Source organism: Pogona vitticeps, chromosome 5 (genome assembly GCF_051106095.1).
Source record: "Pogona vitticeps strain Pit_001003342236 chromosome 5, PviZW2.1, whole genome shotgun sequence".
NCBI classification, from domain to species: Eukaryota; Metazoa; Chordata; class Lepidosauria; order Squamata; family Agamidae; genus Pogona; species Pogona vitticeps.
Window position 1 is genome coordinate 8,101,993 of NC_135787.1, and position 25,313 is coordinate 8,127,305.

At 45.3% G+C, this 25,313-nt stretch overlaps 1 protein-coding gene across 1 annotated transcript in view; it reads left to right on the top strand.

Moving 5' to 3' along the window:
- Positions 1–25,313, top strand: part of ADAMTS3 (ADAM metallopeptidase with thrombospondin type 1 motif 3) — a 135,793-nt gene that overhangs the window by 27,858 nt on the left and 82,622 nt on the right. The window contains exon 4 of the mRNA XM_073002096.2: positions 18,431–18,587. Within this exon, the coding sequence (XP_072858197.2) occupies positions 18,431–18,587 (157 nt within the window). The remainder of the gene's footprint in view (positions 1–18,430; positions 18,588–25,313) is intronic.

Consider the following 25,313-nt stretch of genomic DNA (forward strand, 5'->3'; position numbering starts at 1 on the left):
AAGTTAAGAATTGCCAGCAGCCGAATCGAACCATTGCTCAGGCTGCTTCAAGAAGGGAAAGCGACCTCCTTGTACAGGAAGAGAAGGGCCAGCCCATGGTTGATGGACCCAGTTTGTAGGTACAACACTTGGTGGGATATAAGCTCAAGTCTCGATGCTATTCTCCCTACCGTGTGTGGAACATAGGTTAGATTCCATCTACATACTGTATTTTCTGCTCTATAAGATGTACCTGACCATAAGACGCGCATATTATCATCCATATTATGCCCCTTAATTGATAGTGCCACCCATATGTGCCCCTTAATGTCACCAGCCAGTAATACAGCCAGGAATTCCTCTGTATTATGGTATTTGTTACTTAACGGTACCTGGATGAGTCTTCTCCCTTCCTCCGCGGCGCTCTCCTCTCTCTCTCTCTCTGCTTCTCCTGGTGTCTGGCTGGTCACGTGATCCGGCTGTCCAGTAAGCAGCGCTGGTCCTACAGGGCTGCTACGGATGCCCTGTAGTACCAGCGCTACTAATGAGTACAGAGCCCAGCCACGTATGACAGCGGCATGGGCTCTGGGGAATTGCACCATTTTTACAGTATTCACTCCATAAGACACACACACTTCCCCCTGACTTTTTTTGAGGGGGAGTGCATCTTATGGAGCGAAAAATATGGTAATCTGTCCAGAGGTATGTGATAGTATTTATTTATGTATGCATTCACCCATCCATTCATCAGCATCATCAGCATCATCATAATACAGTTGTGCCCCGCTGGACGATTACCCCGCTCTATGACGAATCCGCTTTACGTTAATGCTTTTGCCCGATTGCTTTTGCGATAGCAAAACAATGTTTTAAATGGGGTTTTTTCGCTGTGCGATGATCGGTTCCCTGCTTCGGGAACTGATTTTTGCTTTACGACGATCAGCAAACAGCTGATCGTCAGGTTTCAAAATGGCCGCAGGCTGAAGAAAATGGCCCCCTGCTGTTTTCTAGGATGGATTCCTCGCTTTACAGGCACCGAAAATGGCTGCTGTATGGAGGATCTTTGCTGGACGAGCAGGTATTCAGCCCATTGGAACACACTGAATAGTTTTCAATGTGTTTCAATGGGGGGTTTTTAATTTCGTTTGATGACTCTACAGCGATTTCGCTGGAACGAATTAACGTCAAGCGAGGCACCACTGTATTTACATTTCTATCCTGCCCACTAGTGGCAGAGCCACTACTGTGAGTGGCTAACAGAACAACATCAAAAACACTTAGGTCGTAATAGGAATAGAAACAACAACAACAAAATTCAGAAAATACGGGGGGGGGGGGAGAATCAGAAAAGCAATTGTGGTGAGCCTTAATAAGCACTGTAAAATTGCAATTTCAGCAGCTACAAAAAAAAGTCAGCCAACAGAGAGAGAGGAAGAATGGGAGGTAGCAATGGAACGAGTCCAAGTTCAGAAGCCAGCGATGGGGTGCTCTCATCCACTTCAGGATGAGGCTTCGCCCCCTGGGTCCCAACCTGCCATCCTTGCCCAGAGTCCGTTTAGCCTGTGAGCCCCTCCTGGCTAAGCTGATGCAGCGCTCCCTAAACGCCAATGGAGGCATGACTCTTGCCTACGCCTCTTTCTCTGCTTGTTAGGTTCCTCCGTTTCTCCCTCCCTCCTCCAGAATTCCGCATCTTGTAGTCTGGAACCAGGCATATCTATCTATCTCTGGAGTCATAAAAGTCACAGAAAGAATTCTATTATTTCCTTTCCTGCCATGTAATCCTCTTTTATTATGATAAAGTGTGATGCGAAGAACTGGACTAGTGGCTGTGTGATCTTAACACTTTGCAGGTACTTTCATTTTTTTCTCTCTCTCCCTCCCTCCTCCACTCCCTCCTGCAAAGAAAGATGAATGGAAGAGCCAGAAATACTTTTGTTTTCTTTCCTTTTTTTTCCCTTTCCTTTTCTTTTTTTAGATGCCCTTGTGTGCAAACAATAACACATGAAACTCTGCGCGGATTCATGAACTCTTCCAAAGCCTGGCATTTATTCTTAGCTTTTCATTTCAGCAATATAAAATATATTTTTATTGTCTCTTTGGTAAGAAAACCTGCATCTGCTATATTGCTATTTTCCTGCCTGGTTGCATTGTGCCGAGACACTCCTACGACAGTGTCTTGAAGCCAGTTTGAACATTTCTTTCTCTTCAGAGTTTAATGGTAGCATTTCCCAGAGCCTTGAAAAGTTACACTTTTTTTTTTTTGATTACCGCTTTCAGAATCCCCTAACCAGCATAGCCCATATTTCTTGACGCTGAATTTGGATTGTAAGAAGCCGCCGTTTTTCTAACCCAGGGATGGGGAATTTTTGAAAGTCAAAAGGTGGGGGGCTGTCTGCTGGAATTAAATTTTCTTCCCCGATTTTAGAAGTTCCTAGTTTTCAATGCACACATACTCACATGATTCTACATCTTAATTTTCTTTAGCCTCTTGTATTGTGTGTTTATGGACGGTCAAGTCAAAACTGCCTTATAGTGACCCTAATAGGGCGCTAGATCTAGTTTACCAAGGCTGGGGGGGGGGGTCACACCAGATTTGAAAGACACCAAAGTGTTTAAAAAAGAGTTAAGCATTAATACATTTTTTTTTGGACTTATATACCGCCCCATAGCGCTACAAGCACTCTCCGGGCGGTTTACAATTTAATTATACAGGCTACACATTGACCCCCCCCAGCAAGCTGGGTACTCATTTTACCGACCTCAGAAGGATGGAAGGCTGAGTCAACCTTAAGCCGGCTACCTGGGATTTGAACCCCAGGTCGTGAGCACAGTTTTAGCTGCAGTACAGCGGTTTAACCACTGCGCCACGAGGCTCGTTTGATGTTGATAGAGCTGGCTGGTTTAGATATCCAGCTGAAGACCCAGAGGTTGGGAGTTCAATTCTTCTCCTGTGCCCCCCCCCCCGTGCATAGAGCTGCCTGGGTAGCCTTGGGCAAGCTGCACAGTCCTAGGGGGTGCTCCCAGAAGAAGGAAATGGGAAACCACTTCTGAGTACAAAGCTCACCACAAGTCAGAATTGACTTGATGGGACACAAGAGTAACATCGATAATCTTAGAACTGCACAGCTGGAAGGGACCCTTGCCCTCCCGACCCCGGAATAAAAACGCTAGACAGCGATATGGGTTAAATACGGGCCACACTTTATTACTGATATAAATTCAGATTCAAATTTGCCATCTTTTGGCCAAAGGAGGGACGTGCTGTAGTGTGGAAATAGGTAAATGGCAGGGCTATCCAAATACCCATTGATCAACAGATGGGCAAGTCCCTGGCTCCAGGTTCCCGCAGTCTTAAAGATAGCAGGAATTTGGCCAGCCGCTAATAAACACCCCCAGACCTCAAGCCATCTTTCGCTGATGGCTGTTGGTCCGGAAGTGGCCCGGCGCATCTTCCTGCCCCAGGCACTGTAATTGCACGATCCGCAGTGCTGGTAGGTCGGATGCACTGTTGGCTTACCTGAGATTACAGTGAGACACACCAAAAATACCTGTTTTTTTTCCCTGAACTACCCGCCACAGCGTGAGACGTGGTGGCGCTGTGGGCTAAACCGCAGAAGCCTGTACTGCAGGGTCAGAAGACCAGCAGTCGTAAGATCAAATCCACGTGATGGAGTGAGCGCCCGTTGCTTGTCCCAGCTCCCGCCAACCTAGCAGTTCGAAAGCATGCAAATGCAAGTAGATAAATAGGGACCACCTCGGTGGGAAGGTAACAGCGTTCCGTGTCTAAGTCGCACTGGCCACGTGACCACGGAAACGGTCTTCGGACAAAACGCTGGCTCTACGGCTTGGAAACGGGGATGAGCACCGCCCCCTAGAGTCGAACATGACTGGACAAAAATTGTCAAGGGGAACCTTTACCTTTACCTTTTTTTACCCGCCACAGCATAGGGACTAGCCATGCTATGTCCCATGCCCGCCACAGAGTCGCTCGACTCCATGAGCAGGCCCCCCTCAGATGTCCATTTTCCCAAAAGGAATTGAAATGTGAGTGTGGAAGGGAGGAAAGGTAACCTTGTTTTGACTCCCAAATCTGTTCCAGCATGCTGGGAAAAGTGAGGGTGGCGTTATTTTTATTTGCCATGCTTCTGGTTAAACCTCAGCCTGCTCGCTCCAGTCGCGGGTTCGAAACAACTCCCTCCCAATCCAAGCAGAGTTCTTCCTTGGCTCATGTTTCTCCCATGTGGACTTTTTTTTGCAGGACTTTTGTTGTGTCACTTTTGAGTCCCTGCAGCGTGACGCCTTTGGGGGAAGGCACCGGGGTCAGAGATTTGGCAAAGCCCATCCACCAAATCCTTGATTTCCAGAGCCTGTGCTTTAATTGTGTTCATGTGTGCACTGCAACGTTGTGGTCTCCACACTCTTTTTCAGAGAGAGCACTGAGCATGTGCTTCCTATTATGGCAAGCATCTAAGCATATGCTTAAGGGCATTATTGAATAATAACAGTGAAAAAAAGAGTGATTCTTAAAGTTTTCAGTTATTTTCCCAAAGTACAACCTAGTGCCTGGCTGCTGGAATTAAATTTTCTTCCCTGGTTTTAGAAGTTCCTAGTCTTCAATGCATGCACAGTCACATGATTCTACATCTTAATTTTCTTTAGCCTCTTGCATTGTGTGTTTATGTACGGTCAAGTCAAAACTGCTTTATAGTGACCCTAATGGGGCTCTAGATCTTGGAAAATCATGGGATTTGGGGGGGCAGGAGGTGGGATACAACTCTATGAACCACCCAGACAACTTGGCAGATTCTTGGAACTGCACTCAAAAAAAAGTAACTTTCCCCATCTCAATATATTTATTTATTATTCAGTAATATTTATTTAAAATATTGTTACCCTACCTATTTTACTCAAGGCGGGGTAAAAATATAATGTGTAATATATAATATAAATGTGAAATCATCAGAGATATGGGTAGAGAAACTCTATAGATGTCCTAAAGGAGTGGTCCCCAACCTTAGGCCTCCAGATGTTCTTGGACTACAATTCCCAGAAGTCTTCACCACCACCTCTGCTGGCCAGGATTTCTGGGAGTTGAAGTCCAAGAACACCTGGAGGTCCAAGGTTGGGGACCACTGTCCTAAAGAATATATGTGCCATAGGACAGGATCTTCTGCACATTAAATGAAATCTAGTATCTAAGGTGGGGTGACTAGAGCGTTGAGCCAGGGTGATGAAAATTGGAGGACACAAAATATTGCTGTTGGAAGGGTGCAAACCTTGTTGCAGAGTTTTGAATTTCTGGTAAGATTCCTTTTTGCTACACGGTATAAGTACAGAGATCTAGAGGAGAATAGCTACAAGTTCCCCAGAGAGTCCACCCCTTTCTTGTTAACTTGGCACTTAGTCTGAATAACTCACTCTGAGACATTTGTAGAAGAAATAACCAAAACACAATTTTTAAAAAGAGGAGCCTGATAGTGTAGTGGTTAAAGTGCAGTACTGCAGCCAAATCTCTCTCTCTGTGTGTGTGTATGTGTTTGTGTGTGTGTGGGTTTTTTTTTAGTTTATTAAACAAACATCCAATCTACACAACATAAACCTAAAATACAATTACATATACATAAAACACCGGTGCCATCTTCACCCTCTGCTTCTGTGGTTTAACCTGCAGCGCCACCACAGCCCCAATAACTCACTCTGAAAGATTAGTAAGAGAAAGAATAATGACCGTTTATTTACAGTTCTGAGCCGATCAAACAGCAAATTAACACAATGGGGCTGCTTGCCTACAGCAACAGGCCTCAGTGGACTGACTGATTTGCTTTCCACAGGGGGGAAAAAGAGAGGGGGGGGGAAAGCTCTTGGCATAGAGGCGTGGCTAAAGAGGCAGGGAAGGAACTATTGGTTAGTGCTGCTAGTGATTGACAGTCACCTCAGCTCAGAAAGGTCTCTCCTGGCCACACCTACTGGAGGCAGCATGCGACAGTGCAAAACATCCAGCAGAATTCTGGTGATGAATTTGAGTGTCTGAAAGAAACTCAATGAACTCTGGATGGTGGATTTTTTCACACTTTAGCATCATGTCCTAAGTTAACTGCAGACGAAAATGCAGGAGGGCTATGAAGATAAGAGTAGTTAGTCAGTTCTTAATCTCTTTGCAGCACCCGTCTCAGAGTTGCTTCTTCCTTCTTTTATTGGCAATGATTATTTGCATTTCTGCCCTGGATAAGCAACCCACCGTTCATTCCTCTGAGGGGGAAAAATGGTTGCAGAATTTTGAAATTTTTGTTAAATTCCTCTAGCTGCACAGCAGAAGTGCAAGGATTTAAAAGCTTCAGTTAGCTTCAAGTTCTTCAGAGTAGTTCATGCCGTTTCTCATTAACTGGCACTTATAGGCTCTACAACTCATTCAGAGACATTGAAAAGAGAAAGAGTAAAAGGCTTCGTAACTTACAGTTGAACAAATAAAACAACAAACTGAACAAACATGACTGCTTGCAACAACAAGCCTCAACAAACTCACTGCCTCCAACATAATACTAATGATAGAGCAAATAACAGAGGGGGGGAAAGAGGATCAAAAGGAAAGAGGCAGGGCTGTCTTTGAATCAGAGACAGGGAATAAACTACAGTGGACCCTTGACTTACAGACGGCTTGACTTACAGACTTTTTGAGTTACAGACTTCTCTGGCCGCAAAATTTAGGTTTGACTTGCAGCCTGAGAATTGACTTACAGACCAGAAAAAAACCAAAATGGAACAAAAACGGCCTGTTACGGGATTAATCGGTTTTCAATGCACTGTAGGTCAATGGAGACTTGACCTACAGACTTTTTTACTTGAGAACCGCCTTCTAATACGGATTAAGTTCTCAAGTCAAGTCCCCACAGTATTGGTTACTGCTGGACAGACTGGCAGTCACTTCAGCCTCGAAAAGTCCCTCTTGACCTGAGAAGGCAACGTGAGAAGCTGCAATAACTTCCAACAGAAGTACATGGCAGGCTGCCTTTTCTTTTCACTCTTAGCAAACCTCTTGTTGAAACCTTTAGTCCTGTTTCAGTGACTGATGTGGGGTAGGGAGATATGTGCACTAGAGGAGCAGACGAGAGGTGCATGCATTCAGCTAGAGATAACAGACACATTATATCAGTTTAATACATGTTAACATTATATATGTGATTCGGAGAAATGTGGGGAATAGCTTTGTATTTACTATTTGTAATATGGTCGATTCTCTTTTCATTCTTTAGAAATAAATACATTTAAATACTAAAAAAAGTTTAATACATGTTAACAGTAATGGCACCATCCTGTCGAATCCTGATATTTATAGTTTATTGAGGTCCTTGGCATTGTCTGTTAGACAGTACTAGTGCACATCCCAGAATCACAGGAGAGACATCTATTGACATAGTGCTTAAAGCAATTTTTGGGCAGTTTGCAATTTAATAATGCAGGCTACACATTGCCCCCTCCCCGCTCAATGAACGGAGTGCTCAGTTCACTGACCTTGGAAGGATAGAATTTTGAGCCAACCTTGAGCCAGCTACCTGAGCCGAGGATTGAACAGGTCATGATCAGAGTCTTCACTGCAGTCCTGCACTTTGACCACTGTGCCATGGGGCTCCTTTACCACTCTACAGATCTCAGGATCTCACGGGATGCAGCTGTGGCGGTTGACGCAGTCTCAGGCTGCTGTAACTGTGCAAGTGTAGACCTATTTTTGGCTCCCCGAACAGAGTTTTGCAAGTTTCTTAAGTTTTGCCAAATCATCTGCCTTGCTTCCCCCCCTCCCCTCTTAATGCCACCCCCTTTTTTTTCTTTAGGGGCAGACAAGACTATTTCGAATGTGTGATCTTAGCAGAGCAAAACATAGCGCTTCTTGCTACCTGGAAACTCTTCCCCATCTTGAAAGACGTACAGATGCTACAGGGGGACAACTGAAAGTCGACCCAAAATACAAGATCCTCCCCAACACCACCACCCAGAAAAATGAATCAGGAAACTCATAATCACCTACTTGCAGCTCCCTTTGGCCAGAGGGGCAGGCGGGGGGGGGGAAGTTATGTGGGCATCCTTACTTCCTCTTGGCTTCCCTTTTTTCTCTCCTGTAAATCGGCCAGTGTTCCTTGTGGCTGCAAACATTTTTCATCTCCAGGCTTAAAAAAAGTGAGCGGCAGGTATGTCGTGACGCAGGCTGGGCAGAGTCATTGAATCGAACACACCTTAAACTAACAGAGAGGGTGAAAGGTAGCTGTGTCTGCCTGCTGCTTGAATGTGTGTGTTTTTTTAAGACGAGGCCACGTCGTCCTTATAAAGGCACGTTTTATGTCCGTCCTTTAAGAAGTTAAAGACTGGAAGGGCTGTCTTCATAGATTGCACTCCCCACCACCACCACCACATATGCACCTCCTTTCAGCCGGGTCTCACGTGTTTCTCTTGGCAGCCTGACAACGTCTTCTTGGCCAACGCTTTGCTATTAAACTGATGCAACACCAGACTCTTCAGCAGTGCTTCGATTTAGTGAATGACCAAGGAAGTCAGCGTCACCCCCTTGCTATTGCCATTGGTTCCATTGTTGTGCTGCTCTAACAGTTAAGAAATCTGGCTTCCTTTAACTTGACCCCATTATTTTGCATCCTGCACTCTGGGATGATTGAGAACAGATCCTGCCCCTCCTCTGGATGGCTATCTTTTAAGTCTTTGAAAAGTGCTTGCAGGCAATGCATCGCTAGATATCTTGGTCGGGAACACCAGCAGGAGAGGGCAATTGTCAATAGCCTGCCGGTGAGCTTTCAGGAAACATTTGTATGGTGGATGAAGGTAACAGCGTAGTGGGTTTGATGGACATTTGCTCTTACGATCAATGAAGACATCACAGTAAACTTCTTCTTCAAATGAAAGCTCTTGTCAGATATTTTGTTGGTCTGTGCGTTCATCCGAGCATGAGGTTTCTCATCTTTGCAGACAGTAAATTGCTTTTCCTTCATGATAACCACCGGGAGCTCAGCACAGGCTTTCTTGATGAGCTGATTGTGCAAAGGATTATGTCTTTGGAAGGGGAAAAAAAGTTTTATTTCCTTTTAAATGCAAAGCCGCTGCTTCATCTAATTTGGTTGCTGGATTGTGTCCTGAAAATTCTGAGGACCAAGACTTTACCCTGAGGTAGAAAGTAAGAGCTTCCGAGATTAAGGAAGGGGTGTGAAGAGTTTGCTATCTTAATTTAATTGTACTTCTTCAAATCCCACCTCTATTCCCATTCCTTCATTCCAGGTCATGGAATTTCGGTTTTTCTTCCACATGGAAATTGGTTTGTGGACTCTGCAGACATATTTATTTACATCTTCTTCCCTACTGTATACCTTTTCTAATTTAGTTTTTCCACCAGCTATACTGTGCTTGTGTAAAATGTTTGCACCGTGCACATGTTTTGACATCCAAATTTCGAAAACTATCATATATGATTTCATGTGATGTTTGCTTCTACAAAACACACCCAACATTTCTTAGGCAAGGTATACTTTGTCCTTCTAAGCTAGTCTCCGGAGCAGGGCAATAGATGATCATTGGAGAGAATCTCAAAATCACTGAAAATTCTTTTACAACCCTAGGCTAGATGCTTGTCTTGGACAGAGCAGACTAAAAATATAACTCCTGCCGAGATTCAGCTGCTACAGTTGCCGTATCCAAAATAGTCTCCTAAGTGGCATATCAGTCAATTTAAAAGTGCAAGTGCTCATCATGACATTCCCTCTAGCCAGTCCTCCCCGACCAAGAAGAGTTGACAAACACAGGCTCCTAGATCAACAAGTGACAAGCAGGGCTTTTGTAAAGCTAATAGCTCCTAATTGCCTAATCAAGACCCAAATTTTCTCCAAGACTGTGTATCATGACAGGGATTGCTTGCAACCATATACTTATCACATAAAAACCCATTGTTCTTCAGCTATTGTGAGCCCATCACAGAAGGCACAGGAAGGCTTGAAGGGGAAGGCAGATTATGTTATTGTCTGTGCTCCTCTATCATCTGTGCTTTGACCCTGTGAGCCCTCATTCTGCTACATCACTGCAGAGTTGTCCCCTCCCCAATGTCTTGCCACAACATGACTAAATGCCATAATCCAAATAGCTAAATATTGTTGTTGTTGTTGTTGTTGTTGTTTACTCATTAAGTTGTGTCAGACTCTTCATGACCCCATGGACCAGAGCACGCCAGGCCCTCCGGTCTTCCACTGCTTCCTGGAGTTGGGTCAAATTCATGTTGGTCACTTCGATGACCCTGTCCAACCATCTCATCCTCTGTTGTCCCCTTCTCCTCCTGCCTTCACACTTTCCCAACATCAGGGTCTTTTCCAGGGAGTCTTCTCATGTGATGGCCAAAGTATTGGACCCTCAGCTTCAGGATCTGTCCTTCCAGTGAGCACTCAGGGTTGATTTCCTTTAGAATTGATAGGTTTGTTCTCCTTGCAGTCCAGGGGACTCTCAAGAGTCTCCTCCAGCACCACAATTCAAAATCATCAATTCTTCGGTGGTCAGCCTTCTTTATGGTCCAGCTCTCACTTCCATCTAAATATCGTAACCTATCTAAATATTGTAACCTATCTAAATATCGTAGTCCAAATACAATGCTTGAGACTTCCAGAATCAGTCAGCACAATCCACTATGGATTCCCCTCCTGCCATCCCAATAGTGTTGGAGCACAGGGGCAGCTGGTCGTTCTTAATTAATAGCTCATCAATTCCGTGAAGCTTAACTCAGTTGATTCTTTAATTTGTTTAATTTGTAAGCTCCAGACAGCCCTGTGGCAGTAAGGCTAATTCAATGGTAGATAAGTGATACAGCTTCCTTTTGGATCAGCAGGAGACAGCATGGTAAGAATCCTATTAAAAAATCTTTATGTTTGTCCAGTACAGTGGCTACTGTAGAGGGAAAATATCAGATATAAATTTGTAACTGGAAGATGCAGAACAAAATTAGGAACCACTGATCTAGATTGTGCTAAACAGGGTTGCTTTGAAGTGCAGTGTGATGGTTGGTTATGGAAGTATGACCGTTGCAGTATGGAAGTGAGAGCTGGATCATAAAGAAGGCTGACAGCTTGGCGGCCCCTCTGAATGTCTCCCAAAAATATTTCAATGCCCTGCTCAGACAATGCACCCCATCACCTCTGTACGATTCCAGCCTATCCAAACGGATATCCGGATGGACTAGAATGTAACCAAGGCTCTTGCTCATTGCCCTACCAACTTCCTTGTTAACTTTTTTCCTAGCCCGCTTTAAACCCTGTGGATTACAATTTGCCCTCCAAACGAAACATGGGATTATGGTGGACCACACCGACCTAGACACAGGAAACTGGCCCTTCCAATCTTGGACGTCTCTTAACACATCAAGGATAATGGCCTTGCCACAGCGCCTGGCTGGATCGCTGCCACCCAGGACATCAGGGGGCACACCGGAAGCTCCAGGGAAAGCTGCTTCCTTAAAATCTGACCACATCTTGTTCCTCCGAATTTTCCATTCAGGCCAGGCAAATTCTCCCAATCCTAGGTCATGGCCCCATGTCATTCTGGAGGCGTACTTAGGTACCCAAAAAACAAAACTGTGGCCCGCTACTTAGATCCTCAAACACCTTCTAGTCCTGCCAATGTCTTCCATAAAATAAAGAAACAGCCAAGCACCAACCTAAATCTGCGGCATGTCATGTTGACGATCATCTCCCCAGCTTCTTGATATCATCCTGGCTGTATCCCAATGAAGCTGCTGTTGATGTGTAATCCTAAATGAAGGTGTTCCAAAATACCAGCCCTGGAAGCCTACGTGTGTCAAAGCCTGGTCAATAAGCTTCCAAAGTTGATACCTTGTTAATGGGGAACCAACACTGTGGCAAAACAAGTAACCTTGCATTTGCCCCCTGAATCTCAAGAATGATTCCATTGCCTTTACCGGGCAAATTTCCGACATGGAGCAGGGGCCTAAGGTAATATGTGCAGCCTTTCCACCCTGATTTGACTAAGACCACCGGATATGTAATTGGATCTCCCATTCAAGACAGCTGCATCTGACAACTGAAAAGCCATTGGCGAGGTATCAATCTTAGAAGCTGCCGCCACCTCACTGATCCTTAACACTCCAAAGAACACTATCAATGTGGTGGCCTGGAGCACTGCAGCCTCACAATTGTCTCTACGCATAGCGTTCTACAATATGCTAAATCTCACTAAGATGTCAGGTGTCACAGGAGACCTACTGTCAGGCAATCTTACCTGTTCCTTACTTCACCTTTCAATCATCTTCCTAACCCTAAAATCACTTGTGGAATCCCATAGACCCATAGTCTTAGCTTGAAAAGCCAATGCTAATATTTTACTCTTAATTGAATTAAGAGTTAAACACTCCCTATGCAGATGAACTGCAAATTGCTGTAAGTGTTCCACAGGGACTGACCAGGCTGGTACCAATCCCTTGACTTAGCTGAATAACCCTAACCCTCACTTGCTGCCGTGTAGCCACGACATGTCATCGGGGCGAGTGCCACATTCATTGCAGTTAGGGCATTAAGATTTGTCCCACTGTGCAGTCTTGGTGAGGAGGAATTAAAGAACCTTGTAATGAGGGTGAAAGAGGAGAGTGCAAAAAACGGTCTGAAACTCAACATCAAAAAAACTAAGATCATGGCCACTGGTCCCATCACCTCTTGGGAAATAGAAGGGGACGATATGGAGGCAGTGTCAGATTTTACTTTCTTGGGCTCCATGATCACTGCAGATGGAGACAGCAGCCCCGAAATTAAAAGACGCCTGCTTCTGGGGAGGAAAGCGATGACAAACCATGACAGCATCTTAAAAAGCAGAGACATCACCTTGCCGACAAAAGTCCGAATAGTCAAAGTTATGGTTTTTCCTGTAGTGACGTATGGAAGTGAGAGCTGGACCATAAAGAAAGTTGACCACCGAAGAATTGATGCTTTTGAACTGTGGTGCTGGAGGAGACTCTTGAGGGTCCCATGGGCTGTAAGGAGAACAAACCTATCCATTTTGAAGGAAATCAACTCTGAGTGCTCACTGGAAGGACAGATCCTGAAGCTGAGGCTCCAATACTTTGGCCATCTCATGAGAAGAGAAGACTCCAAGGAAAAGCCCCTGATGTTGGGAGAGTGTGAAGGCAAGAGGAGGAGGGGACGACAGAGGACGAGATGGTTGGACAGTGTCATCGAAGCGACCAACATGAATTTGACCCAACTCCGGGAGGCAGTGGAAGACAGGAGGGCCTGGCGTGCTCTGATCCATGGGGTCACGAAGAGTCAGACACGACTAAATGACTGAACAACGATAACACAGTCTTGGTAAACAGTGGTGGACTTACATTTTTGGGGCCCTGACGCTGGAACTGTTATGAGGGTCCCTTCACAACCAGCAACGAGGTCTGAGGAACCACTCTCATCTTCAGTGGAGTTGTTCCATGACAGATTGCCACAATTTTTCCATTTTTTAAAATGTGGACTAAAGAAACTTCGGGGTTTCTCCTGAGCTCAGGGGCCCTGAAGTTGAATCTTCATTAGCTTCCTAGTACGTCTGCTGGGGGGGGGGGGGACATTGGAAGTGCTTGGGCAGCATGTATCAGCATGCTTGTTCCTGGATCCTCAGTCAGCTTCCTTGGTGTAACTTTCTGTGCTGATACAGCTAGTATATAAAACACCGGCAGGTGTTCCTCAAGAGAGGAGGAGAACTTCCAAGATCTACTTGGACAACCTGTGACCTTCAGAGCCAAAATGGATCACATGACCTTGATGCCTCTGGGGAAAAAAATAGGAAAAAGAAATGGGGGTGTATACTATGGAGCCCTTGGGTGGAGCATAGGACGAATGTTCTTGTTGTCATGTGTAATCAAGTCAGCCCCAGTTCACGGAGACCCTTTGAATGAGGGCTCTCCAAAATGTCCTGGTCCTCAACTGCCCTGCTCATCTCTTGCAAACTGAAGCCTGTGGTTTAGGGAGTTAGCCCATCTCGTATTTGGTCTTCCTCTTTTCTTGCTTTTATTCCACCTTTTTCAGCATGATTGCCTTCTTCCATGAGAATCTGACCTTCTCAGGATGTGCCTAAAGTAGGACAGCATTTTGAGTGACAACATTTTGCCTCCAAAGATGGTTCAGGCTTGATTCAATCTAGGACACTCTTGTGTGTCTTTGTCGCAGTCCAGGGTATCCCAAAAGCTCTCCAGCGCCACATTTCAAACAATCCTTTTTTTTTTTATTGTCGGCTTTCTTGACCGTCCACCTTTATTAGCAAGTGGGAAGCCGTCTCCTGTTCGGTGAAAGGCAGCCTTTTCAATGTGGCACTTGATCCCTAGAGCTATCTATGGCAGCTAGTGTTTCACCTCTATTTTCGTTTACGCTGAGGAATTTGACTGTCCGCATACAAATGCGTAATAAACATGTGGATTATAACAGGAGGATCCTCTTTTAGTCTTAGGATCTCAGAAGCTGGTACAAACCTCAGTGTTAGATATATTTGGAACCAGGAGACCCAAGAGTTTTTCCACATAACCACATGGTTCCCATCACTAGAGCCATTCTCTCGCCTTGCAGCGCACACCCAGATATGTGACAGAACCTGATGTGGTTGGCACCGTAGAGCTTAGTGGCTTCTGGCTTATGAACCTGGCTTCTCCTAGGCAGTCCCTGGGTCAGTCTGGCCGTGCATTCAGTGTCTCCCTATCCCCATCATTAAGTTTCCCACTTGATGCCCGAGTGAATTTCATGTTCGAGGCACTACCTTTTCTTCTTTGAGAAAGAAATTGGATATTGGGCTCAAAATCAAGAAAGAGGCAATAGGGGATTTACCTGGACCGAGAGAGAGAGAGAAAGAGAGAGAGAGAGAGAGAGAGAGAGAGAGAGGAGGTTTGTGAATGTAGGAGCAGAAAACATTGGCTCATCCAGAACCTTCCGTCATAATCCCTGCTCATTTCTCTGTCGAAATAAAAACCAACCAAGTCCTGTGGCATCTTCACAGATGCATTTGATGAGGACATGGGAGAGGGCCTTCTGTGTGTCTGCCTCCAGACTTTGGAACTCCCTCCCACAAGAGGCCCAGCTGGTCCCATTTTTGCTGTACATCCACAAGCAGGCCAAGATTTTTCTCTCCATGCAGGCTTTCCCTCAGTGACCGGCTGCCTGAGTGGGTTTTTTTTTTAAATGGATGGTTGTGCCTTCCTGCTTTGAATGTGTTTTTCGAGTTGTTTTTGTTTAAAATATTTTAGTGTGGTATATGTTTGGCCCTTTTAAATATGTTTTGAGCTTTTAACTATTGCCTTTTAATTGATGTAAGCTGCTTTGGGTCCTTTTCAAGGAGAAAAGTAGGAATTAAAAAAAAAAATCAACACATTAAGCCCTGAAAAGTTAGTATAAGAATTTCTCTGTTGTATCAAGTTCAAAAGATAGGCTGATTATCATTTCAGTTAGGAAACAATATACTGTTGCATGGGATATGGTAATCTGTGAGATCAGCGGAGAAGGGAAATGGAAAAGGTAACTAGTTTAACAGATTATAGTGTAATGAGAAGAACTTTAACACTTCCTATACAACGGAACTTGCTGATGAGGGATTGTTTCTTTCTTTGAAGTTCTTATATTCATGCATGGCCTTCTTAAATCTCCTGGGAAATTAATAACAATAATTGTGTGCTTTGAAGTCAATTCCAACTGATAGAGACCCTTTTCCAAGGTTTTCTAGATAGAAAATATACAGAAGTGGTTCACTATGCTGTTCCTCGGGCGGTGGGGGGGACACTGATATGGTGCAGCTGGCTCAAGGCCCCACGGGCTGGCTCTTCTCCCAGAAGGCAAGATAGGGTATCGAACTTCCAACCTGTAGCTCCACCCATCACACCCCTAAGTGCCCATAACGTGATCTGACGCCATGACCTGCCCTTAGGTTTTACCTCTGGATTTTTGTGGCTCCTGGCACTTAGGAGCCCCTTTCGAATCCAACAGAATATGTTGAAATTGTTTGGGTCCAGAGGCACACCCTTCTGGGGAGAATTTGTAACTCAGTAGGAGAACGCTTGTTTTGTATGTGGAAGGTCCTGCGCCCTGTCCTTGGCATGTTTGGGCAGGAATGGAAAAAACTCTTGCTTTGAACCCTGGAGAGCTGATGCTGCTCAAGGTCAACGGTACCAACCTTCATGGACCAGAGATGGTGACTTAACAACTTGCAACTTGTTGTTGAGTCCAACTTAAGTCCCACCGGCGACTTGACTCAGAGTTGACTTGCAGTTTTGGAGGAGACTCAGACTCAACTTGACTCGGGTGCATTTTTTTTCTTGAGTTGCGTTTTGAGTCCCTCTAAGGCAGTGGTCCCCAACCTTGGGCCTCCAGATGTTCTTGGACTTCAACTCCCCCAAATCCTGGCCAGCAGAGGTGGTGATGAAGGCTTCTGGGAGCTATATCGAAGAACATCTGGAGACCCAAGGTTGGGGACCACTGCTCTAAGGGATGGGCCTCCCTCCCTGCTCCTGCCACCACCATCCTCCTCCGCTCACACACCCTGCTTCCAACTGTCGGGTCGGCACAGGAGCAGAGGCCAGGCCTGCCTCTAAGAAGGGGAATCAAGCTGCTGCCCCTGCATAGGCAGGGCTGGCTTCCCTTCCAGGCCTGCTGTCTCGATGCATGTGCTCCCCGGGGTGGGGAGAGTGACTCAAGACATAGATTTGGGGCTTAGGACTCGGGACACGCAGACCCCAAGGCGAGGACTCAGATTTGGCACTCGGATCCGAAGGCTCAGACTTGGGGTATGCACTCAAGGACTTGCCAGCATCCCTGTCATGGACCAGTTATGACCAAGCGTGAAGCATCTTTCAGGGAGCCTGAATTACTTCTGCACCAGGTTACAGCAGTCTGTACTGAATCAGGTGCAGGAGAGTCTTACGATTATGAAATTCCAAGACGTCCAATTCAGTGTTTAGCTTTCTTGCTTTCCAGTTTGGTTTTCTTAAGGTCAAAAGGGATGCCCGTGACTCAAGGATGGTGTTACCAGTATTGAGTAATGCAGTCTCTTGCTGACCGGGGAAGCCATCGCTGACTCTGCTCTGTATGGCAGACTTCGCCTTGGCTTGCTTCCTGACTGCCTTTTTTCCCCCTGGGAAGTCAATCAGAGCCTTCTCCTGTTTCAGCTTAATAATCGATGGAGTCTGTTGCCTCCAGCCTTGATCCGTCCCACCACAGGGCTTTCTCTTCATCCAAGTGGTTACAAGGGTTGAAAGAGAGAAAGAAAGAAAGAGAATTTGCTGGATGTGCATTTCTGTATGGAAATATCCGTTTCCCGTTGCTCAAGACCACGAATGGAATGGCAGACTTTTTTTTTGCACCAGAAACGAATAGATTTGTGAGGCATGCAGTGCATATTGGGAGGGAAAGAAAAAGCCCCCCTCCCCCCAAACCATGCATATGATTCAAAATTGGGCATGATTAGAAATGAGTGCCTTTTTAAAAAACGTACAGATATGAAGAGCAAAAATGCATATATTGGGGGGGGGGGGAAATGCACACAAAATATGTCCATGTTCTGGAAAAAAAATGTAGAAGCAAGTTACCGTGTGGGAAGTGAAAAGCGGATTCGTCGTAATGCTGGGCAGTCGTAAAGCGAGGCACCACTGTATTGCAGTTCAAGTCAGTCCATTTCAAATCTTGGCTTCATTTCCCCCCACATCCATGAGTCCAGGGAGCATGACTAATCTGGTGAGGCCATCAGCATCCTGGCATGTTAATGGAGTGAGTCTGTGGCTCCAGTTGTTAAGCGCCTCACATCAACTCTTATCTTGGCATTCCACACTGGTTGAAATATCTACCTGACAGAGTGCCTTCTGCCAACCCAGGTCAACTACCTGCACCACCAGGTCTTCCCAAGCAATGCTCCCATGGGTGGCTGCTCTGAAGGAGGCCAGGAAATCATCTGCAAGAAGTAGAGCCTTCTCTGCTATGGCACCAGCACTGAAAACACTTCTTTCTCTCTCTCTCTCTCTTCGTAATAGCTGGGCCTGGTAATAGAAAGGGGGAGGAATGGATGCTAAGCCCTACCCATGAAGATGATATTGGACGATGACCTTAAGACAGGGATGGACAAAGGGTGACACCTCAGATCCCAGAGTATGGCTCCTAGCAACTCTGAGCCCGTTATACCCTCAATTGTTTTTTGGGGGGGAAGTTCCCTTGTGCCCCTTTTGGGATGCGGAGAGCCACTGTTAGACCACCACCACCATGTTGTTTTCATCTCTAAGGCCATTGAATCCAGCTCTTCCCCCTTGCTCAATACAGGAATCCAAATCGAAGCAGAACTGACAAGAGTGTTGTCCAACTTTCTCTCGAATGCTTCCAGCGCTGGGTGAATTCATTATTATGCTAGGTTTGGAACGAGGGGTTCCTCATATGCTTTTGTGTTCTTCCTTTTCTCCTAGGCTGGAATGATCAAAGCGGGTGAAGATGAATTCTTCATTGAACCGCTGGAGAAAGGCAAACAAATGGATGAAGAAAGAGGGAGGCCCCATATGGTCTATCGGAGGTCTGCAGTTGCACAAAGTCCAACGGACGCCGTTCCCGACTTCCACAGCGAAGGTACCACTTGTGTCCACATTTCCTTGAATTGGCCAACATAGGACACATTCCTTTATATTCTTTGGGCATGGGAGGAACCTTGCAGCATTTAGAGTTAGGGTGCAATCCCGCACACGTTCATCTCGTGAAGTTCCATGATGTTTGCTTTCCGGTAACTGGGAACTTCAGCTGATCAATGTTTCTAGGGTTTCTTTTCCTTTCACTATTAAGTCTTTGGGGGAACTGTTAGCAATGTGGGTTTGGGTTTAAGAAAGAAGAAAGGAAAATATAGTTTCGGTGGGGGACAGGAAGTCCCTGCAGCCCTCATCAGATTGGGGGTGTTGGATCATATTTTCTTTCATTGGCTCTGGTCAAATTTTGTCCTGCAGCATGTAAATCTGGAAGCATGTTCTTGTTGTGGGGAAGAGTAATGTACCCGTCTCCTATTGCTTTAATCAGAAAGGCAAGGCTGTTTGGCAGTGCTTAGCAGCAAAAATACAGTATTGGATCCGGGTGACATGTTACCTTGTAATGCGTTATTTCCAAGCTCAGAGACGTTGGCTGAAATTAAAATATTGCAGCTAGAGTGAGCCCATAGAATTACTGTGGTGCCTCACTAGACAATGATAATCCGTTCCACTGAAATCGCTGTTTAGCGAAATCATTGTCTAGTGAAAAGCATTTCCCCATTGGAATGCATTGAAACCTGTTTAATGCATTCCAATGGGGAAGAATCGTCATTGTCTAGTGAAGATCAGCCATAGGAAAGCTGCTTTGCGAACCGCCGATCAGCTGTTTAAATCGCTCTCTTGTGAAGCTTAGGTCCCGAAAACACCTGTTTTGTGAGCGTGGAGGGAGCTGTCAAAATTGTCGTCTAGCAAAAATCGGTTTCCGAAGCAGGGACCAAACATTGTCCAGCGAAATTCCCCCATAGGAATCACTGTTTTGCGAATCGCTATAGCAGTTGCAAAAAGTCAATGTCTAGCGAAAAAACTGTCATGTGGGGTAACTGTCTAGCGAGGCACCACTGCAGTAGAGATGTAGTGAGCAAACACCTCCATAAGTTCCATTGATTCAATGGGCTTACTTTGTTTGCAAATTACTCCTGGATTTCAGCCATTCTATGTTTGCCTTGGTGGAATAGCTTTGTGTGGTTCTGCCACCTGAAATGCAACCTGCCCTTTCTCTGTCGTTGTTGTTAGAGGCTTAACACAGCTCTGATTCCTTTGAACACCACACGGTTGCCTTTGTGAAATACTTTACTGCGGTGTGCAGCTGTCACAGAGCAAAGCTGCCTGTCATTTGCATCGTGGCCAGACCTTTCACTTACCTTGGATTCTTGAGGAGTCTGGAGGTCAAATCCACCCTAAGGCGATTGTTATTTATAAAGGTGGAGTGTCGTGAAATTGGCTTAGCTTCGGGTTACTGTAATGGGCGCTGTAATTAAAGAAGCCAAGTCACCCGAGGAGGACTGTGTGGGAGGCTTCTTCTGCCCAGCATCTTGCCAATCCATTTAGAGATCAGAACGTTGATTACTTACCAACTAGTGCTTGACATTGAGGAAGGCGGACGTTCCCTGCAATTGGATTTGATTTCTGATTAAAGCTGCAGCTATACAGAGGGGGAATTTTTTAAAACCAGAATGGCCCTTTGGTTCCGATGGCTCTGTCATTTGCTTCAGGATGCTCGGAGCTGCCTGTTTTGGGGGGCACAGCCAAAGCGTGGGAACATTGCTCATTTACCTGCAAAATCCACGAGTCAGACTAGGAAGCTGAATGAGTGTACAGCTGGAACCAGCAGAAGACCAAAAGATAAAAGGCGGGGAAGAAAGAAGGAGTGAGCAGGAGAAAAGAAAGGAAGACAGAGGGAAGAAGGATGCATTCCAGGTGCCAAATGTGGCAATAGAGGATTTGTAGTCGTATTTTATGACATTTAGAGATTTCGTTTTATCTATTGCTCTCAAGACACCCTAATTTTATTTGGAGTAGTTTTTAACATGCCACTGCTTGTCTTGCTAACATGCCCCCTTCCTTTCCCTGCATTCAACTTAGAGAGATATTTCCATCCAAATTTCTCCCAAGGTTTTGGAGTTCCAAATGATCCCAACTTTTTTTCTCTCTCGTGTGGCACCAAAGCTCCGTCTTTTCCTAATTCATTCTCTTCCTAACTCATAAATAAGCATACTAAATACTTACTTTGATTCTTTTAACCCTAGCAAGAACAGTCAGAACCTCAAATCAAATAGTTAATCTGTTTTGATCTGCAACTTAACCCAAAGGCTGTATCCTGCATCACAAAGACTGGTTGTTTTGTTGCAAAAACTTCTTTACTTCATGTGCAAAAATGCCGTAAAGCAAGGATAAGGAATGTCTGGCCCTTCCAATGCTGTTAGACTACAACTCCTATAATCCCTTACCATTGATTAGGATGGCTAGGACGTCTGGGAGTTGGAGCCTGTAACACCTAGAAGGCAACAGGTTCCCCATACGTCCCTTAAAATATATATATAGACTATGAATTGTAAGGATGCTAATGAACATTTGAGACACTAATAGATATTCACAGTGGTATCCTTCTTCCTTATATGCAGAGGGGTACCAATGCTTCTCCTCATCAAGAGAGCTGTTTATGCTGGAAATGCAGGCTGCCCGTTTCTAAGCATTAAACGGGCACCCGGTGATTCTTATCCAATGGAACGTTTGCTCTCAAGGAGACCGTGAGCTCTGCTTTCCCTGCCAGGGTCAGTAGGTGGCCCTTTCTATATGCCCGTATCTATAGACTCAACACAATCTGGCGTATGCTCAGTGGAGTTTATTCTAACCAGGGAGAGGAAAAGAATGGGGTCATGCGTTGACTTCACTCCCATTACCTGCCAGTCCCGTTACTTGCCCCGGCCCAGACTCTGCTCATTCCAAACCCTAGGTTAGTTTCCCCTGGGAGTCTGGGAGTCTCTTTTTCAGAGGCTGCCATGGTCGGCTGAAGGACAGGGCCCTGAGGAGTAGTGATCCAGGGGCCCTCCGTGTAAACGTACTCCCAGTTTCCCTTGGACTCTGGGATCTCCTCAGCACTACATGCGCCCTCCACCTCCTCTTGGGCATCTCCCCAAGCACCGTCCTCTTCCAAGTCAGAGGAACCCCCCTCCCTGTCCTGGCTGCTTCCTTCCGCCATGAAGACCTCCCCACACCCAGGCTCCCCCTGGGTCTCCTTTGAAAATCCCAGCTGTACAGAAGTTTCTTGCTTTCCTACACTTCTCCAGTTGGCTTTCCTTAGGCTGGACTTCCTCCCCCCTTCTGGGTATCATCCCACTCCTGTCCAAGAACTGGCGTTCACTGGTTACAGGGCACTGGCCTGAAGGCAATGGAGAGAGTGATATTTTGTGCAAAACTTCAAATTCAATGCAAAATTGTCCCTTTTTGCGAAACCTGCAGAATTTGTGCAATTGTATGAATTGTCTACTATTTGGGTGATGGCTGCTTTATTTAGGCAGTGGATGGGTTGTTCATATCTGTCTTAACCATCAGCCAGTTATTTTATGCACACTGTGTGCACAGCTTTGCTTCAAAGGGAAGGAACTCATTCTGAGCAAATTGAAGAGTAGGGAGAGAAACAGTTCAATGGGAGGCAAGACATCTCGTAGAACTTTCAAATTTCTCTATTAAGATCTTGTCCTGTCAAGAAGAGATGGTTTGGAGGGGGGGAATGTAATGATGATGTTTATCAAAAAGGGGACACAGGTTCAATAAAAAGGTTTGGGAACACAGAATTAAAGCACACCATGTTACCCACGAAACTGAAATTAGCTCGCTGTGTATTGGGATAGAAGAACTCCTGCCATTGTGGTGGTTTTAGGCTAGTGGTTAAACATGGCTAAGGAGCCACAAATGTTCAGGAAAATTTCACCGCGTGTGTCATAAAACTGGGATGAGTGAAATGTGGCCTCCACTACATTTTGCTTTGTGTTGGGTTAAGCCAGCGTGGTGAAGTGCCAAAGTGCTGGATTAGAAGATCCGACTTCAAATCCCCATCTGGACATTAAACTTGCTGAAAGAGCTTGGGCTCTCCTGAGAAACACAATGGGGGAATCGAACTCCCAGACTCTCTCTCTGCAGCCAGATATCTAACTCACTGAGCTATCCAGCCCGCTAAACATAGGGGAAAGGGTTGGGAATTATTCCTTAGCGACCCACTGAATTTGATTTATATATTTTTAGCTTTTATGCCTGCATTCTTCCTGTTTCCTCACCACTTAGTTGAGCAAGTAGACTGGACATTGATGAAAACTAAATAATGAATATATGGGTAGTCCAGGGGAAAGGCATACCTTGATAAAGATAGACTATCTAAGGTGTGTGATTTGTATTTATTACAGCAGCTTTGTTTGGAAAGTTCGCTCCGGGCATCCAAAGTTGGGGAAATAGTTCACTTTTAAAACTGCAACTCCCAGAATCCACAGGCTTTGGGTTGGGGAATCTGGGAATTGTAGTCCAACCAATCACATTTACCAGCTTCGGCCACTCTGAAGGTGAGGAAATCATGCCCGCTCAACCGGGCAAAGGAAGCCTGAGGAAGGGACATGGTCTGAAGCGAAGCGGCTTCCCTTCATGCCTGCCTGACACCGCACGTAACAGAACAAGAGTCCTCAGAGGGAAATTACTTTTTCCCCCAGGCTGGGAGCCAGAGTCGAAGTACCAGGCAGGAACTGGCCCATAAATAAATAGGGAACCACGGGGAGCAAATAGGGCCAATGAGTCATGAGCAGGACACTTGGGTGAGGCATGCCAGATTTATCTCAAGAGGAAAGGTAGTGCTCTATGTGCTTGTGTGTGTGTGGCAGAGGCACTTGAACACACTCTGCTTGACTGGGAAATCTTCAGTGTCTGTTAGAAGAAACACACGCATGCACTCTCAAAATATACAAACAAAAACCAGAAGCCTGGATGGAGAGGCCAAGAAGGCAGCTACCTGGATGAGAACAGAGCTGTATTTCTCCCCAAGGTCACACTGGGTCAATTTGCTCTTGGAAGTCCCAGAAAATGTTTGCCTAGAAGCCTTCAGTGCAGGAGAGCGGACAAGGGCAGACTAAACCTATGGGTATGCGCTCCGCTTCCTTAAACCTCTGTTTAGAGGGCAACGGGCCATTTTGGCACCCAGAGACACATGATTTCGCAGTCTCCACCTTCAGGTTTTGGCATGAAGGAGGAGGAGGAGGACAACGATGTGGCATTCCCCCCCCCCAAAGAACAAGAAGGCTTATGCTTTTTTAAAAAAGGAATATAAACAGAGCTAGGACACGTTGTCATTGATTTTCCTAACATTCCATAGTTTTGCCTCCCAGGTCCCAGTTGCACCACTGCAGTTAACTCCTGCCTCTGCTTAAGGTCCATTTGGCTTTGCAACAGAGTTCATAGATAAAATATATGATTTCTTTTTACTAGGGAAGTAAGCAGGGATGTTGGCAAGTCTTTGGATCCAAGTCCCAAATCCAAGTCTTTGCTACCAAGTCCCAAGTCTGACTCTTTGGTCCCAAGTCCCAAGTCTGAGTCTTTGGTCCCAAGTCCCAAGTCCGAGTCTTTGGTCCCAAGACCCAAGTCTGACTCTTTGGTCCCAAGTCCCAAGTCTGACTCTTTGGTCCCAAGTCCAAGTCATTGGTACCAAGTCCCAAGCCCCAAGCCCCACATCTGGGTCCCTATAAAAACCATGTTTTTCTGCAGGGTGGGGGAGAAGGAGGGGTGGGTGGGTTCCTCCTTCCCATCCGATCATCTTTCCCAGTCCACCCTCATGCTTGGAGTTGTGGCCAATACAAAGAAAATGCTGAACTTGCCTTCTTTCCCTCGCCCCTCCATCCCCACCCTCTCAAAAACTGTCCTTCCCCATCGCTACTTCCTCTGCCGTTCGCCGCTGTTCGCCAGCCTCCCCTGCATCTTCCAGTGAGCATCGCAAATCTTATTCTGCATTTATGGTGTCTTTCATTACAAGAATATGTACTCGAAAACACAACTCAGAAAAATGGGTCCGAGTTGCAAATCAAGTGCAAGTCATTAAAAAAAACAACAACACCCGAGTCAAGTCCAAGTTGAGCTACTTGTACAACTGAAGTCCAACTTGATAGCAAGTCATGTGACTTGAACATCTTTTCCTGGAGGTAACTGTGCTGGTCCACATTTTGGATTGCTCCAAAGGAATTGATGTACATCCCTTTTGCCATTTTAAGAACCAGAAAGGAGAATATATCAATCCTTTCATAGTCTATCAAAATTTATTTTCCTGGTTCCCAGTACTTAAATTACAATGATAGCAATATTTGTCATGTTTAATCACATCAATAGCAATGCCTTTAAAAGCCGAGGTTCGAAGCTGGTGTATTTTCTGTTTATACCTGTTTTTTTGTCTGTTCCTTTCTAAATCTATTCCATCCTATTTCTGAGACCAAAATATTTTTTTAATCTGCATGAAAGCATATGTTTGAATTATGTCTATTTGAATATTATTATTCAAATATTATTAAATAGTTGAAAAAGTTTCAAGAAAAATATATGTTTTTTGAAATTCCAGACAGACTTTCTGTAAAAAGTACTGTACGTATGTATCCCAAGGTTGATAAGCCGCCTTGGGCCGTTTGAAAGAGAAAAGTGGGGGAAAATATTTTAAATAATTGATTAAATAATTGATTGAGTCGAGAACTACCATCCAAAATCAAAAGTGCAAAAGAGGAAGTAAAAACTGTTTGGAGTCAGCTCTTAGGAAGGA